General features: G+C 40.9%; 1 protein-coding gene across 1 annotated transcript in view; it reads right to left on the bottom strand.

Moving 5' to 3' along the window:
* LOC124256291 (diaminopimelate decarboxylase 1, chloroplastic-like) overlaps positions 1 to 10,104 on the bottom strand; it is a 261,662-nt gene extending 251,558 nt beyond the window's left edge. Inside the window, exon 1 of the mRNA XM_046690269.1 lies at positions 9,559 to 10,104. Coding sequence (XP_046546225.1) covers positions 9,559 to 10,056 — 498 coding nt within the window. The 5' untranslated portion in view covers positions 10,057 to 10,104. The remainder of the gene's footprint in view (positions 1 to 9,558) is intronic.
* Between the last annotated feature and the right edge of the window lie 5,691 nt (positions 10,105 to 15,795).

Raw genomic sequence — 15,795 nt, 5'->3', positions numbered from 1 at the left:
GCTAATCACAAACTCTGCAACATTGAATGCATTGAATGCATTCTGACTTCTACACGTTTCCAACAACCAAGCCCATAGCCTCTCTACTGTTTGCAGACATCTCATGGATCATTCATACAACAAAATCAAGAAAATGACAACTGTGTGATCAGAAGAATCAATAAGATTGACAGAAGTCATGTTCCACTGAGAATAATCGACATTCCTTGAAAGTGTCAAAGGAATGACATTTTGTGCATGCATGCTACTGTATGTGGCCTGTGTAAACAATAGGAGGGGTTTTAGTATTAAATTTTAAACATATAAACTATCTTGCAAGGGATGTTTGCTGTCAACATTTTTCTTTCTTTTCATATATGGATTTAACACATATGTTTCATGATTCCTTACTTATCAGGAGTAAACCATAGACCAATCTTAAATTTAGTTCTTCTATTTGATTCTATATATTGTATCATTGACATCTATTCAGCATCCAGATGATACAAAGTCATCTGAGGCCATTCAGTTACAAAAAACAGGACCTGGATAAACATAAACAACGAACTTGCTAACCAGTAACAGTGGCAATAACTGGTGCTTCAAATGGGCACCAGTTGGATTGCCCTAGCTACTAAATGCCCCAGAAAATTTGGTCAAATTGGCCCAGATTCTTGGTGAAATTGCCCCAGTCAAAATACTAAAATTTATTTAACATGGTTAGATATATGCCATGAATGCATAGTTTTTGTCCACTTTTTGTACAAGAATTAAATAAAATGTGTGTATAATCACACTAGTACACATGTATGGTATAACACTTATCAAAACAATCTAGAGCTTTTGTTAATCTTGTGAAAAGGGCAACTGTGAGGATAAGAACTGGCTATAAATACATGTTCACTAATAGACCGATCCAGTCCCAGCCGATAAGCCCCGCCCACATCGTTTTTGACGTTAGGGGGGACAACAACTGACTAATCACAATGGCGTCACCGCCGGCGAAACGTACGTGATAGCAAACGTTGTTGTTGAATTCTGCTTTTGGTACTTAGGTATCCGTCGTTTTTAATGATATTTACAGAGGAAAGTTATACATATTTGATTTTTAATATGTTTTAGATGACAGATTGTAACTGGTGAGTGAAAATGACTTACATGCCAAACTCCACCGCAGACGTTCGATTCATCCATCCACCATTGGAGATGGGGATGGAGCGCAGGAGGTAGTATGATCAGAGCAAACGGATCGACAACTCTGATGTGTGGAGCCAGAAACAACTGAAGAGGACGAAGTTGGAGTTGACCCCTGAGGGTCAAGGCCTGGGCCAGTGTCAGGAGACCCAGGAGTTCTTGCCATTGACGAAGAGTCCTGGGTTGGCTGAGGGAAAGGGGAACTAACCGCCAAATCTTCATAAAACGGTCCCTCAGAATGAACAGCCTGTTGAGGTCTGTGTCGAACACCGCCCCGATAAACTGTAGGCAACGTGTAGGGACTAGTTCCGACTTCTGCATGTTCACGAGCCAACCTAACTGGTGAAGTAGCTGCATTGTGAAATGTCTTTGGCGAAGTAGAAGGGCATGATTGTTCTGTGCCTGGATACAATCGTCGATATAGGCTTCGAAGATTATCCCCTTGCGATGCAGAAATTTGGTGATGGGTTTCGTCACCCGTGTAAAAAGCCACGGAGCCGAAGAAATTCCAAACGGGAGGACACGCCATTGATAATGGGTGCCCTCAAAAACAAACCGGAGAAACTTGCGATGATCTGGGAAGACCGGAATATGAAGGTAAGCATCCTGAAGGTCGAGACTGATCATGTAGTCCCCTGGTTTGAGGATTGTCCTGAGGAGCGCCACCGACACAATTCGAAAATAAGGAGGTGGTTGTAGGTACATCTGGTTGAAGAGCTTCAAGAGAACCCCGGGTGGTTGGGTGCCGGACCCAGGGATTTGATTGCAAGTTTGTGAACTAGAGTCTCTATGGTGGACCGGAGGACAGCCGTCTGGGAAGCGGGATACGTCCTGTGGCCCGGATACAGAGTACGAGGCGAGTTGCCTATTACCGGAAGCCGAAATCCCTTGGACAGAGTGGAAAGCACGTAATGGTCATCCAAGATGGTCCAATTGAGGGCATAAAGCCCAAGTCTTCTGCCTACGGGGGAATCCTTGACAGGTACAACTGGTGGCAAAAGGACCCAGTCATGCTGAAATATTTGCCAGTCACTGCTTGTCGGCTCTCAACGCGGAGGACTGCTCAGATCTGGGAGCTGGCTGAGAAATGACTGATTGCAGCTGACGATTGCCAAGCCCTCTGGATGGGCCTCTCCCTCGAAAAGAACTGGTAGGCCCGGATCGCAAATCTGAGTTGTTAGGTACATAACGTGCTGGGTGACGCTGACGTAACAAATCCTCCACTTGTAAGCGCTGGAACTTTAACAGCTCCACAGAAACTTTAAGATAAGCATCCTGCCCCACCTTGGTTGCCACCCCACGTATAGCCCCATTGAAGAGCGACCTGCCAGACCATGGTTGTCGGAAGAGATCCATGCAGAACCTATCCTCCTAAGAGGACAAGTGAAGAGGACCCTACGCCGAACTGCTTTGAGGTATGAGTAGAAGTGCGCCAATTGATCCAATATAACTTGAAATTGACCTTGCAATAAAACCATCGACGCCCGATTATAGCATGCCACCGCTTCTGTTGCTGTTAACACCATGCTGAGGGGTGCCAAAATCTTGCGAATGGCACCATCCAAATGTGATAATTCCCGGTCCTCTACCAAAAAGGGAGAATACGCTCTTGGCTTTGTTCCCAGTAAAGTAACATCATCATCTACAGGCTGTGAATCAGTGTGGAGAACACATGAACATGAGAGGACGCCAGGTTAAAATGAGGCGCCGAAAACCCATCCTTGACTTTCTGTAGGTTGTCAAATGCCTCATCTAATTAAACCGCAAGCTGAGTAATACAGGGTCGAGGCAGGAATGTAATAGAACAGAAATCGTCTGGTTTCATATCAAAAGAAGTCAACAAGTCCGCTGGCGAGAGACTACGAGGTAGACGAAGTTGATCAGCAATCCAAACCAACAACTGTAACGACTCGACCGCATCAACACTAACCTCGGACGTTGAAGTCCCATCCGAAGTAGGGGAAGGCGTGGCGGATAGGAGGGTGACATCAAGAGATTGAACAAGTGGGTAGAAGGGCCAGCTGAATGAAGGCTCGTGGTCGGAGCTGGAGGTTGCAGACCCAGCGCTGATGCTACTGCCCGAACAATGGAGTCAAAATCAAACGGCTGAGATACCGGTACATCGGATGCTGGATTCCAGGATACTGGTAAAATAGGTTTGGAAGGAGCCATAGATGTAGATACAGGAACAGCCGAAGTCACCGGAGGTACAACTACTCTCTTGTCTGACATAGGAGGATGACGGAACTGTTCATCATGAAGCCCCAAATAACCCGTTGATTGAGGTAACGCTGTAGTTGAAAGCGACGCATGGGAAGTAAGCGTCGCATTGGTAGCAATCAGCGCACTTGGTGGAAAACCGCATCCCGTAGAAGGTAGTTCCCTAGTGGAGAGTACCGCCGAAAAAGAGAGAGCGGCGCTCAACGAGGAAGTGTCGAACTCACACCCGCCCCTGTAGAAGGTTGAAGCGACGCACTCGGAGGCAACGGTGGTCCATGTAAAAGCGACGCATTGGAAGTAAGCGGAGGTGAATTTGAGGTAAGCAGCGCATTGGAAGTAAGCAATGCACTGGAAACAAGTGATGAATGGACAGCAAGCGCCGCATTGGTAGTAAGCGGCGCACTGGAAATAGGTGGTGGTCCATAGGCAGGTGGTGCAAGGTACGGGAAAGGTGTTGAAAGCGCCACACTGGATACTGCCGTCATGCCTGATGTCACCACAGGAGGATATGAGAGCGCTGAACTTGAACAAAGTGCCGCATTGGAAGCAAGGTGGAAAGCGCCGAACTGACCCCTGTGGTTGAAAGCGCCGAACTGACTGCACTCGCTGCATGGGTGAATGCTTTCACCAAGCGCACCCACCACAGCAGAGGGGGATGGAGCACTCAACCAAACCGACGCACTGGAAACAACCACCTGAGGCAAACTAGGAGTTTGTGAAATCGTCACCAAGGTAGAAGGCCGAGACTGTGCTGAAGAGGTAGTTAGCACTACCACTCTCGGAGGAGAAAAAACTTGTCTGGAGACGGGACTAGACGTTTGAGGACGAAAGAGACGACGGAGATTCTTGCTCAAGTAGGAGTCTGAGGCCACCTTTAAAAAATCTTCGTCTGGGGACGGTGATATAGATCGAGGAACTGCTCTCTTTGAACGGCGTTCCGACTTAGCATGCTTAGAAGTTGAAGGACCTTCAGCAGGTTACGCCGATCTCTGTCCACTCTACGTCTAGATGCAACCCGTCGATATTCAGAAAAATCATCATCATTCAAGTGTGAACAAACAGAACACCACTGTAACCAACTACAACAGCCTATACAATCCACACACAAAGCATGTGGTTCAGCAGCGGAAAAATTGCTGTTGCACTGATCACAATGTTTGCGTTTCTTAGAAGAACTTGGATTCGATTTACCCATATTGACAATCAAATAATGTCTAACTGAGAGAACAACACACGTCCACTCAGTGTAGCCACAAGAAAGAGATAAAAAGGCACAGAGCCTCACGTGATCATCTGAGCAACCGGCACGATTATGAGATGATTGACAGGTGGTGCTATCGGTGTGGGGGCAGAGGTCAGGGGGGTAGAGGCCAGAAAGCTTTGATTCAACTTAGCCTACAGCACGTTTCTACACATGGTCATAGACGAAGAAGAGAGGTGCATACCATGAGATAGGATAAGTATATAAATATACATTTTATTTCACTCCGTCCAATATTCCAGAAAGTCACTATTCTTGTCACATAAGTTTCGTCTTTGATCCACATGGAGTAAAGTAATTCAATTCAAGGTCCCATCTCTTTATAGAAATTCTGAAATACTTAAGGCATGGTTTTATAGACACACATTTGAATTAATTTTGATATTTGAATATTGCATGATAGGCAAGTTCCATATTTCCGCTTGAATAAAAAATATTACTCCTTGAATATTTTTGCACTATTAACAGATATTGTAGGCCTTCAGACTGTGCTTTTGAAACTCTAAAACATTCTAAAATGTGTGAAAAAATTGAGAACATATAAGAGCGAAGGCAACAATATTCACCACATTGTTCTTTAATGTAACACGTTTTGCTATTTCGGTCAACCCTGACTGAAATCAGATCACTGTCGGATTTTGTTTACATTGTGTCACATCTTTCTCGCCTGTCTCATTTCAGCTTTATGGCGTACCAACTCAATGCCCAGTATTGACTTAAAACGTTAAGCAAAAACAATTTTGTTTATAACACTTGCATAATGGTAAAACAACATGGGCTTCTCATATTAGGTTGATATTATTCCAATATGGATTTGGTTTCTTATGGATATCTCAAGACATAGGCTGTATATCCACATTCATGGTAATTTTTTAAACAGAGATTCTATGACTGCTTCACTCAAAACTGGCATGCATCACTATTTTCGTCACCCAAATGTAAATACTATTCACAATTTAAATCATCTCTAAGCGTCGAACCATATTTAACCAGTGAATTGCTACCAAATCAACGTAAAATCATAACTCAGTTTCGGTGCTGTAACTTCAGACTCGCAGTGGAATGTGGTCGTCATACAAACACCCCTTATAATGAACGTCTCTGCCTCTTTTGTCATGCTGCTGGCCTTGATTACATCGAAGATGAATTCCATATTTTATTAATATGTCCAAAATATTCCCAACAAAGATCTGATTGTTTTTCAATATATCTGACTCAACCACCGACAATTGAAACCTTCATCCGATTGTTGTCATCAGACAATAAACATATTTTAAAATCATTGAGTAAATATCTTTCACAAGTTCGCCTAGAAGGAATGATTATCTGTAAAACAAATCAATACTAAACTTTACTTAGCTTTACTGAGGATGTATTTACTTTTGCCAAATGTATGTATTATGGGCCTTGGGCCTAAATTACCGAATAAACCTGTCTGTCTGTCTGTCTGCAAAGTCTTATACTGCTATTTGTTGTCATCTATTGATAATCATTTTGCAAAAGTGTGGAAATTCGTGCAAATTCTCACGCACGAGCAGAAGTAGGTTTCATGAACAATGGTGCCTACATTTAACTGATCAATAGGCCTATAACACTCCTTGATCCGCCTCAAATGTTTTGTCTTGATCGTAATGGTCGTGTTAAAGGTACACATCGAATCGCAGCAATATGTAATACATATAGCGAGTGTAAATGGCATAAATCGAAGCACATCGCTTCAGAGGCATCGTTTGACCCCGGAAATAAGTCTGACAAATCCACGAAGCGCGCCCGGCCTACTGATTGGCCAAAATTGACGCATGCACCAGTTTTGATTGACAGACTGGATCGGTCTACTGACATTCAATGCTATGGTATGTAGAGGAAATATCACATGTCAACTAGAGCAGTGTGAATGTATGAGGTTTCAACCCCTTGTATTAACTGATTTTGGACCAAGGGTAACTCATTCACTTCTTCCAACTAACAACATGACCATCAACTGCAGGAAATGTTTCTTGGTAGTAAGTGAAGGCCAAGACGCAATCTCATGTGATAAATGTGAAGGCTGTACACACAGACTCTGGGGAACTGTCGCGGGTTGGATGCCCAGGCGCGTCATACCAAAAGATACCAAAAAAAGTACTTGTTGGTCCCTGTCTGGCATTCGGCATTAATGAGTACAACATGACTGGTCGGCTCGGAGTCAGTACATTGTATACGCTCATTCTCAAATGAGTGCAAATGCTGTCCCCGACATGCTTCTCTTAAACTTCATTAGCAAATGTTATTATCAGTATGGTTGGATAATGGTGCCAACCTGGCCAACATCCATCGTGCATAAACAGTCCAATAATCCAAAAAGTATATTTGTTACAGCTAAGGTAATCAGTCAATTTGACATGTTCGTTACTGTCGCAGGTAACAAAACCTTACTTCACAGTTAAACTTAATGCAATTTGTTATACAAATACTTGGTTAGTACATTAGGATATTGCTATTTTCTGATCTTATTGAAGTATCATTTTCTGCAAATTGTTAAGCCAATGCATTTTTTTCAGATAAATGAATTTGGTCTAATGTCATGTCGCCAGTTTTGAGGAAATGCCACTGACTAATTTTCAGCTTGACAAGTAGATGTGTAGAACAAAGCATAATCTTACCCATTCACTTTGAATGAATACAATTTATGTTTACATTAATGGTATTAGTCATTATATGGGGCCTAGATTATCTCTCTGCATAACATATCTCAATACATAGAAAATATTCTATGCATAGAACTAAGAGCAAAATGTGTTACCACCGCCAAATTTGGGATTTGTGCTCTTTTTCACATAGTTTATGTTACATTTAGAACATAAAGTATGACCGATGGGAAAAGAAAAAGATTTTCAAATCTTGTTTGTGGTTAAAGGTAACTTACTGCTTGATTTGCCAGGGTATGTAATCTTTAGTGAAATGTTCATTACCAGAGTATTCGAAATTACATAGCTTGAAGTTCTGATACTATTTTAAAAATATTTCCCATCTGGGAAGTAAAAGTGGATGTTTGCAATCACCAAAGAATTAAACTTGAGAGCCATCTGAAATAGGAAGTAACAATGTAATGAACATTTCATTTCTAAATAGAAAATGACACCATCACTTACTATTGAGTTATTAGTCACGTCTTGGAGTAATGTAACTCTGTATTTGGGCAATAGAAACACTACCATAACATCAATAACAACAACAAGGAACATTACATCCTAGTAATGGACATTTCTGTCACGTCGATAAGATTAAAATTGAGCTATAGTATATATAATTATTTCCAGAATTTTTGTTGTTAGTCTCATGTTAAATAATTACAGTATCATTATTTGAAATTTATACCTCAAAAAGACTGAATGATAATAAGTAAATTTGAGAACAGTTGAATAAAGATTTATGAAGATAATGTTGAATTTTAGTTTGTACAAAAAAATAGCTCCCAAACATGCTTATTAATTTTTTATATGATTGTTTTCAATTTGCGATATCTTGAAATCTGTCCAGTTGAAGTCTATCTGAGGATAGACCGCCTCCGTGGTGTAGTGGTTAGAGCGTCCGCCCGGAGAGCGGAAGGTCGCGGGTTCGATCCCCGACCGCGTCATACCAAAAGACGTTAAAATATGGTACTTGTTGGTCCCTGCCTGGCGCTCAGCATTAATGGGTACAACAAGGACTGGTTGGCTCGGAGTCAGTATAATGTGTCTGAGTGGGGTATTCCTGCTTCACTGCGGCATGGTATCTCAGTGGGCTAGCACTATAAAACCAGCTTACGTCTGGGCTAGTACAAGCAGCCGCACATACACATACACGCATGCACGTCGTCATATGAGCGAAATATTCTCAAGCACGACGTAAAACCCAATTTCACCTCACCTCACCTATCTGAGGATAAGACAATGTTTCTGAAGACATGATGTTGCCTAAAATATTCGTTACTTATATAGTGGTTTATATCTAGTGGTTGGAAAACTATATAAAACCATGTTTCCTTCTAAAATAGACAACACATGTGTTTTATGATTTAACTTTCTGAGCATCTGAAAGTATTTATCACTTCATGACATTTTGTTTCATGTGTTCCATGTGTGTTCCTAAAGTTTGCTTTCACACAGTTTGGTGAATGTTTGCAAGTTCAGTATGTTCTATCCTGCACTGTACTTGCTGGGAATTAGTTAGTCTACATAGCAAGAACACAGTTACAATGTTAGGGAAACATGTACTCCAAAGCTTGGTAATAAGGGCCATGACTGCTTTCTGGGTAGGTGTTTTTTATCGGCTTACTAGTATGTGGTTATCCCTTGTTATAACGAACATTTCAGTGTAAGGATTCTCTGAGAGTGTACCTATCTTGTTAGCTTATTTGTTATATTTTCAAAAGCTTTTAATTCTTATTGGAATTCCCGTTGGTTTTTAGCAGCCCAATATGTTACCTTGGCAAAATAAAGGATTTCACACAAATACAACTTGATTTACTTTTCAATATTTTTGTGAGCCATTTGCACCCCCTTATTGAGAGAGAGAGCGATATAGTTTGTCTGAGAGGGGTATTCATGCTTAACTGTGACATGGTATCTCAGTGAGCTAGCACTATAAAATCTGGGCTAGTACAAGCAGCCACACATACATACACATGAACGTCATCATATGAGCGAAATAATCTGAAGTACAACCTTAAACCCCAATTCACCTCACCTGTGGAACTAGTGTGTCCAAGAAGATGTATGAGGAAGCAGACTGGACAATAACTTTTACATGAATAATATAATATCAAAGCATACTCACTCACAAGCACTGTACTTGAACCTTTAAGTTCAGTGACTTGAAAGAAAGACCTATTTTATCAAATTTAAAAGTACTTAGACTTGCATTATTGGCTTGAAGGAACTTACTGGATCAATATCGGGGTTAATGCGAAGCAGTACTTTTGCCGTTTTGGTGAGCTTTTGACAAATGCGCATGGTATGCATCAAATCAAAGGTAGAGTCAACGTTGATGAGGCAGCCTTCTGTTATTGCCATGACTCTTTCCCAGTCGTGTTTCCCATTTCCGTTGAAAACAATCAGTCGTGGATCAAACCCAAGTTTGAGAGCCATTTTCAATTCCATTCCACTGACTAATGAGACTGAGCACTCCATGGATCGAACAATCTCAAGAATAGCCGGTATATGATTGGCTTTCATAGAAAAGTTGAGCAAGGAGGGAATGTTCAGCATTTTCAACGCAGTTTGGTACGCACTGATATTAGACACGATCTTTTTTTTGCTGTAGACGAAGCATGGCGAAGATGGAAAGATACCTATTGTTGATAAACCGTTCTGTATGTCTTTCACCCGAACGTCCTCACAGCGCAAGAATCCATCTCCAAATGAAAATCCTTCTCCCTCCATATTTCGACCGCTGAAGGTTAGGGCGTGGCTGCCACACTAACCATGAGATATCTATGGTGGCTGATTAGTATGGTGGCTGATTAGGGCCATCGCTTTCTCGCCTTAAAATTCGGAGGCGAGAAAGCGATATCACGAGACGAGAAAGCGATAACACGAGACGAGAAAGCGATAGCACGAGACGAGACGAGAAAGCGATAACGCGAGACGAGAAAGCGATAGCACGAGACGAGAAAGCGATATCATTGCGCGATAAAGCGATAGAGCGAGAAAGAGAGAAAGCGAGAAAGTGGTATTACCCACAATTCAGTGCTGTCTGCGCATGATCGACTACAAACGGGAGCTCAGTCGCCATCGTAATTTCTGGATAGTATTAAATGGTTTACAGTAATGTTCTTGCCCACGAATGGCGGTGTATGACTTGACGTTTAGAGAATATCTAATAGAGTTGTAGACTTTCCTTTGACATGCAATTTGCACGTATGCAATAGTCATATCGTGAAATAACGGAAACGTTCATTTTGTGATGTGACTTAAGGAATTACATATTTTATGACATGACTGGATTCGAATTGTCTTAACCAACTTAATCACACCAACCTATTGAATTGTTTCTTTGATGGGCATTTTAGAAGTTGAGTTGATGAAATATAATGACAATTATATTGGATATACAACTTCTTTTATTCTGTGGAGGCGATGTTTCGACATAGGTTCTAATGTCGTTGTCAAGCAAGTGATACATGAGTAACAAATTGAGAGAATAGTAAAGTAAAGCACCTTGGTACATCAATGTAGTAACAGAACCATTCCACAGTCGATGGTGTAATCTAAGCAAATAAAAGGATGCAGTCAAACGTTCGTCTAATCAAAGCTGAAAATAGTACGCAGTTAAACGCTGGTCTAGCCATATATAGTGAACTTCTTTGGGTGGCATTTAGAAGTTGCTGTGCTGAACAACTGGGAAAGTTATATGGATAAACAACTTCTTTATTATAATGTAAGCGACATTTTGGTCCGCCAATTTCAAACCCGTTCTGCCATCACAATATCTATCAAAACCCATCTTTTCCCCCAAGATTTCTTCTAACAAAAGTGAGATAATAGACATGTTATACAAACAACTGATTTTCTACAATATATTGTTACACTCCGCCGCCATTTTGACTGTATGTAATAATTGATGTGTGTGATATGTACTCTTATACCACTATTGGTGGTCTATTGAGAATAAAAGTAAAGTAAAGGCTACAGCTGGACGTGGTCGCATAGGTTTTGAAAAGCTGATTAGTGTATCCAGTTAATCTTTCGTAACATTTTCGTTTCCAGAGGAGGACTTGAAACTCGTTCAATATATGTAACTATCTACCTGTATCATCTTGTTTATAACCTGGTCAACTCATGTCAAAACGATTCAAATCGAATGAGAGCAATAGGTGGCATTCACTGGGATGCAGACAAATAAACCCTCCTACACATCTACAAAACATTTATCTTGTACACACTGGAGAGAGTCGCTCCCGTCCTTCTCTATCCCCAACTAAACTCCTTACAATATATTAAAAAAGCCACAGGTGCAAAGACTAGTACCTACTACCTATTAGTTACTAGAAGAAACCAAATGACTCAATAACTACCAGACTGGGTCTGAAAAAAAAATATCAGAATATATACAGAATAAACCCTGTAAAACATCCCTATCCAGCCACACATTACAGTGTAAACTCGATTATCCAGACTAACTCACAATGTCAAGGGTACACACCACACGTTTCACAACCAAAACATAAACACCGTACCCTGGCTCCCCAGCCCTACTTTTTAACAGTTAACCCCAATTCATCTATTTAGTAGACTCCTTATTAGCTTATCAGCAACAGTTTAACTGTTCTGCACAATAAGTCACAATATACTTTACACCACTTACTTAGTTGAACTTATACGCAATCAACTTCCCACCTTCTTACGTCCAATTTCTAACTCCCCATCTAAACTAAATTATTTTCAATATACAGGTGTTTATGATATAGTGCTTTATTCCCCAAGCAATAATTTTATTACGTTTTTGTTAAACACACCTACCACGTCGGTCGATGAATTGTGGCACTGTCTCAAGTCGATAGTTGGGAGTTCGGGGACAGACAGACATATACGTATGTACACAAGCCATGCTTGTAGAAGTATAAGAGATTATGGCACATACATTTAGAACAATACCTTTTCCACATAATAGTAGATATATATATATATATGTGTGAAATATGCACACATAAAACGACCAGATGAAAGGCACATGGTGTAGAAAATTCCATCAGTGATACAATACAGCCCGACGGGAAGTTGGTTTAACACCGCACTAGGCAATATTACAGCTATATGGCGGCGATCTGTAAATATTCGAGTATGGACCAGACAATACAGTGATCAACATTATGAGCAAAAAACGCTACAGAGTTGGGTTACGATGACATTGTCAACCAAGTCAGCGAGCCTTATCACCCGATCCCGTTAGTCACCTTTTACGACAAGCATGTGTTGCTGAAGACCAATCTAACCCGGATCTTCACGGGTAACATGGGGAGTAGGCAAATGTGTAGCTTAGCCCAGTGAAAAACAGAGCTCATAAAACAGGACTCATAAAATACCTAAAGGTATTTAAGAGAAGTTATGGGCGTAAACTTCTGTATTTGCATAACACGATGCAACGGAGTATATTCTTATCCTCCATCGGTGAATGAAAAGACTAGAAACTAGGACACAGAAAGCTAAAGACGTACAGTGATAAACAAACAGTGATAAGATAACAAGGGAAGCCAGTACTTAATTAGCGCTAAATTGGTAGGGTGGATGGACAAATGGAAGCCAGGGATTGTTAATCCCGGCATGAATAATGAGATAACAATGGTAGCATTTAACAAGGGAAATGACAATAAAGAAATGCAAGCCAGGAATTAATCCAGACCTAATTAGTGATGTAACAATAAATTAAATGATTGTTATCCTCTTTACAGACTTTTTAAGAGCGCTCATTTATTTCAACGAAAACACACTCGGTTTCTGGTGTTATTGTTGGATTATTGTTTGGACAAGTCAAAGGATTAATTACAAAAATGCCACAGAATTCGAAAGCATGTTCATTTTGTTTCTATACGATTAAACAAAATGACAATAAAGCCTCCTGTTGGATTAAATCATACGCAGGTTAGACGTCATGTGCAGACAGGGCAGAATTATGTGAAATATCGCTTTCTCGCTCTATCGCTTTCTCGCTCTATCGCTTTCTCGCCTTGGTATATCGCTTTCTCGCGTAATGGTATCGCTTTCTCGTCTCGTGCTATCACTTTCTCGTCTCGTGTTATCGCTTTCTCGTCTCGCGTTATCGCTTTCTCGTCTCGCGCTATCGCTTTCTCGTCTCGCGCTATCGCTTTCTCGTCTCGCGCTATCGCTTTCTCGTCTCGTGTTATCGCTTTCTCGTCTCATGATATCGCTTTCTCGCCTCCGAATTTTAAGGCGAGAAAGCGATGGCCCTAATCAGCCACCATAGATATCTGATATCACGCAAATACAGGTCAGTCAGCACCGCGACTCAAGCCGTGTCAAGTACAAAGTACACTTACGTATTCCCGATTTGAACACGCATATGAAACACGATCAACGCTGGCGAATGGCCATACTCCCTCCAAACCGTAAAATCATATTTACGGCCCCGATTTATTTGTGAAGAATGACCCTTATACCACAAACGTAGTTGGATAATATCTTTACCATACCTGATCATAACAAAAGTTGTCAGCAGGTGTTCTACGCGATAGCATTATAAGAAAACTGTAGGTTTGCTCTGAGCACAACCGGCGAATAAGTTGTCCAGATGCTGTGAGACGTATGCTTCGTTAAACCAGAGACCATATAATCTATTATATGGTCTCTGGTTAAATATCCCCGTACTGTTTATAACAGTAAAAGTGAGGCCTGCTTGATAATGAATACACAATACAATTTAGAAAGTGGTCAAAGGTAACATATGTTATATTTAGGATTGCACTTTCTTAGTAAAGAGATTCTAAAGTACTGTCGGAAATAGAAAAACACTGTTTTTAGGCTGTTACTCTGTATCCCTAAAGTTGACAAATTTACGAATAGCATATATGGAAATAACCCACATCGGCCTAACTGGGCGTTCAGTGGGATGCGTGATAGGATATACAGAAAAGCATGTTTACTCGTAAAATCGGGCAAAACTTAGAACAAATTACGAATAGCTGCCCAAAACAATAGATCGGTCTATAGATGGCAATTAGGTCGCTCAGCCAGGTATGACGACGGACCGTCGACTCACCTGGCATGAAATGCACGTACTGCCTACAAGCATAAGGGGTCATCTCAAAGATATTTTGTGCTTTTTCATGTGTGTTGACTGTGTCTTATCTATTGATTAACATCTTACGTGTCTTTCTTTCATAAAGTTTATGTTGACATTTGTAAAAGAGTATGATACCCGAAAACCATAGAAACGCATCGTAGTATATAGGTGGCATGACCACCAGAAGATCGACAGGACTGGATATTATTTGTAAATTGTTATGACGTGCCGTGTACCTCCCCAGTATAATTGCCCTAAAGGATTATCTTTTCTTAGCTGATATCTCTATCTCCCAGCCCGACCCCAGGTTTTGCTTTTGAGACGACCCCTCCTATATGTTTCTTTTTATAGTGACAGTGAGACTGCATGGTAGCTACATCCTTAATAGTTTCAGCATAAAAGTTATTATTTTTTACGTCAGCTATCGTTTATAATGAATCTACGTCTAATTTCAAATTGGGCATTTAAAAAGTGTCCTTTGTAATACAATATCGTCGCACACTAATTTGCAGAAAGCCATGGTCTGTTCCAAATACGTCTTTTTGGACTTAGAAAACAACCGCATTGCTCATTTCTGCACTAATTTCCCCTCAGTAAAGTCCCTTTTCTCCGTTTCCTATCTCTCTACCACTGAGACTGTAGTTAGGCCGAACTTAGTTTAACAGATATTTCACACTTTCACATATCAACTACATAAATTGTAGAGATAAATGAGAAAATACAGTTTTTTTTCTATTTCCAACAGTACTTTAGTACTTTTGTTGGGTTGAGTCCCATCCGGGATTCTAGGGCTGGGACGGGTAACCCGGATACCCGGGACGGGTGGGTAATGAGTTGGACCCGGGTACCCGTCTAAATACCCGGACCCGTTATAATCATGTGGCCAATAGATTACACAATGTAATATGTTATTCTTTCATGACTAAAAGGTTGTATATGTTCTATGAAGATTTATACATGATTGTGCAGTCACCTGTTTTGAATATAATACATGGTTAAGATAGTGAATAAACTCGAAATTGTAACTTCCGAGCTGAAGAATATATTGCCATTTCTAACAAATTTGATGTCAGGAATTAACATAACGGGTATCAGGGTAAGGTAGGGTAATAGGGGGTAGGGTACCCGGATAGAAAGTTTGGACCCGTCCCAGCGCTACGGGATTCGAACCCACACCCTCACGGTCAGGCACCTAATCGCCAGCACACAAAGTCAGACGCCTAACCTGCTCAGCCACCGCGGCTTCCACAAAAAAATGGAAGTCGGACAACTGTCTCGACTTCCTGACTTTGTGTAAGATAAGATTACTGCTTGAGAATGTTCTTTTTTAGTTTGTGAATGCTCAATCTTTAGAAATTGCATCATCGTGTATAATATTTCTT

This window comes from Haliotis rubra, unplaced genomic scaffold (assembly GCF_003918875.1).
Source record: "Haliotis rubra isolate DU_JTF1 unplaced genomic scaffold, ASM391887v1 Scf116, whole genome shotgun sequence".
NCBI lineage: Eukaryota > Metazoa > Mollusca > Gastropoda > Lepetellida > Haliotidae > Haliotis > Haliotis rubra.
The sequence above is the reverse complement of the archived record's forward strand: the minus strand, read 5'-3'. Positions and strand labels throughout refer to the sequence as shown.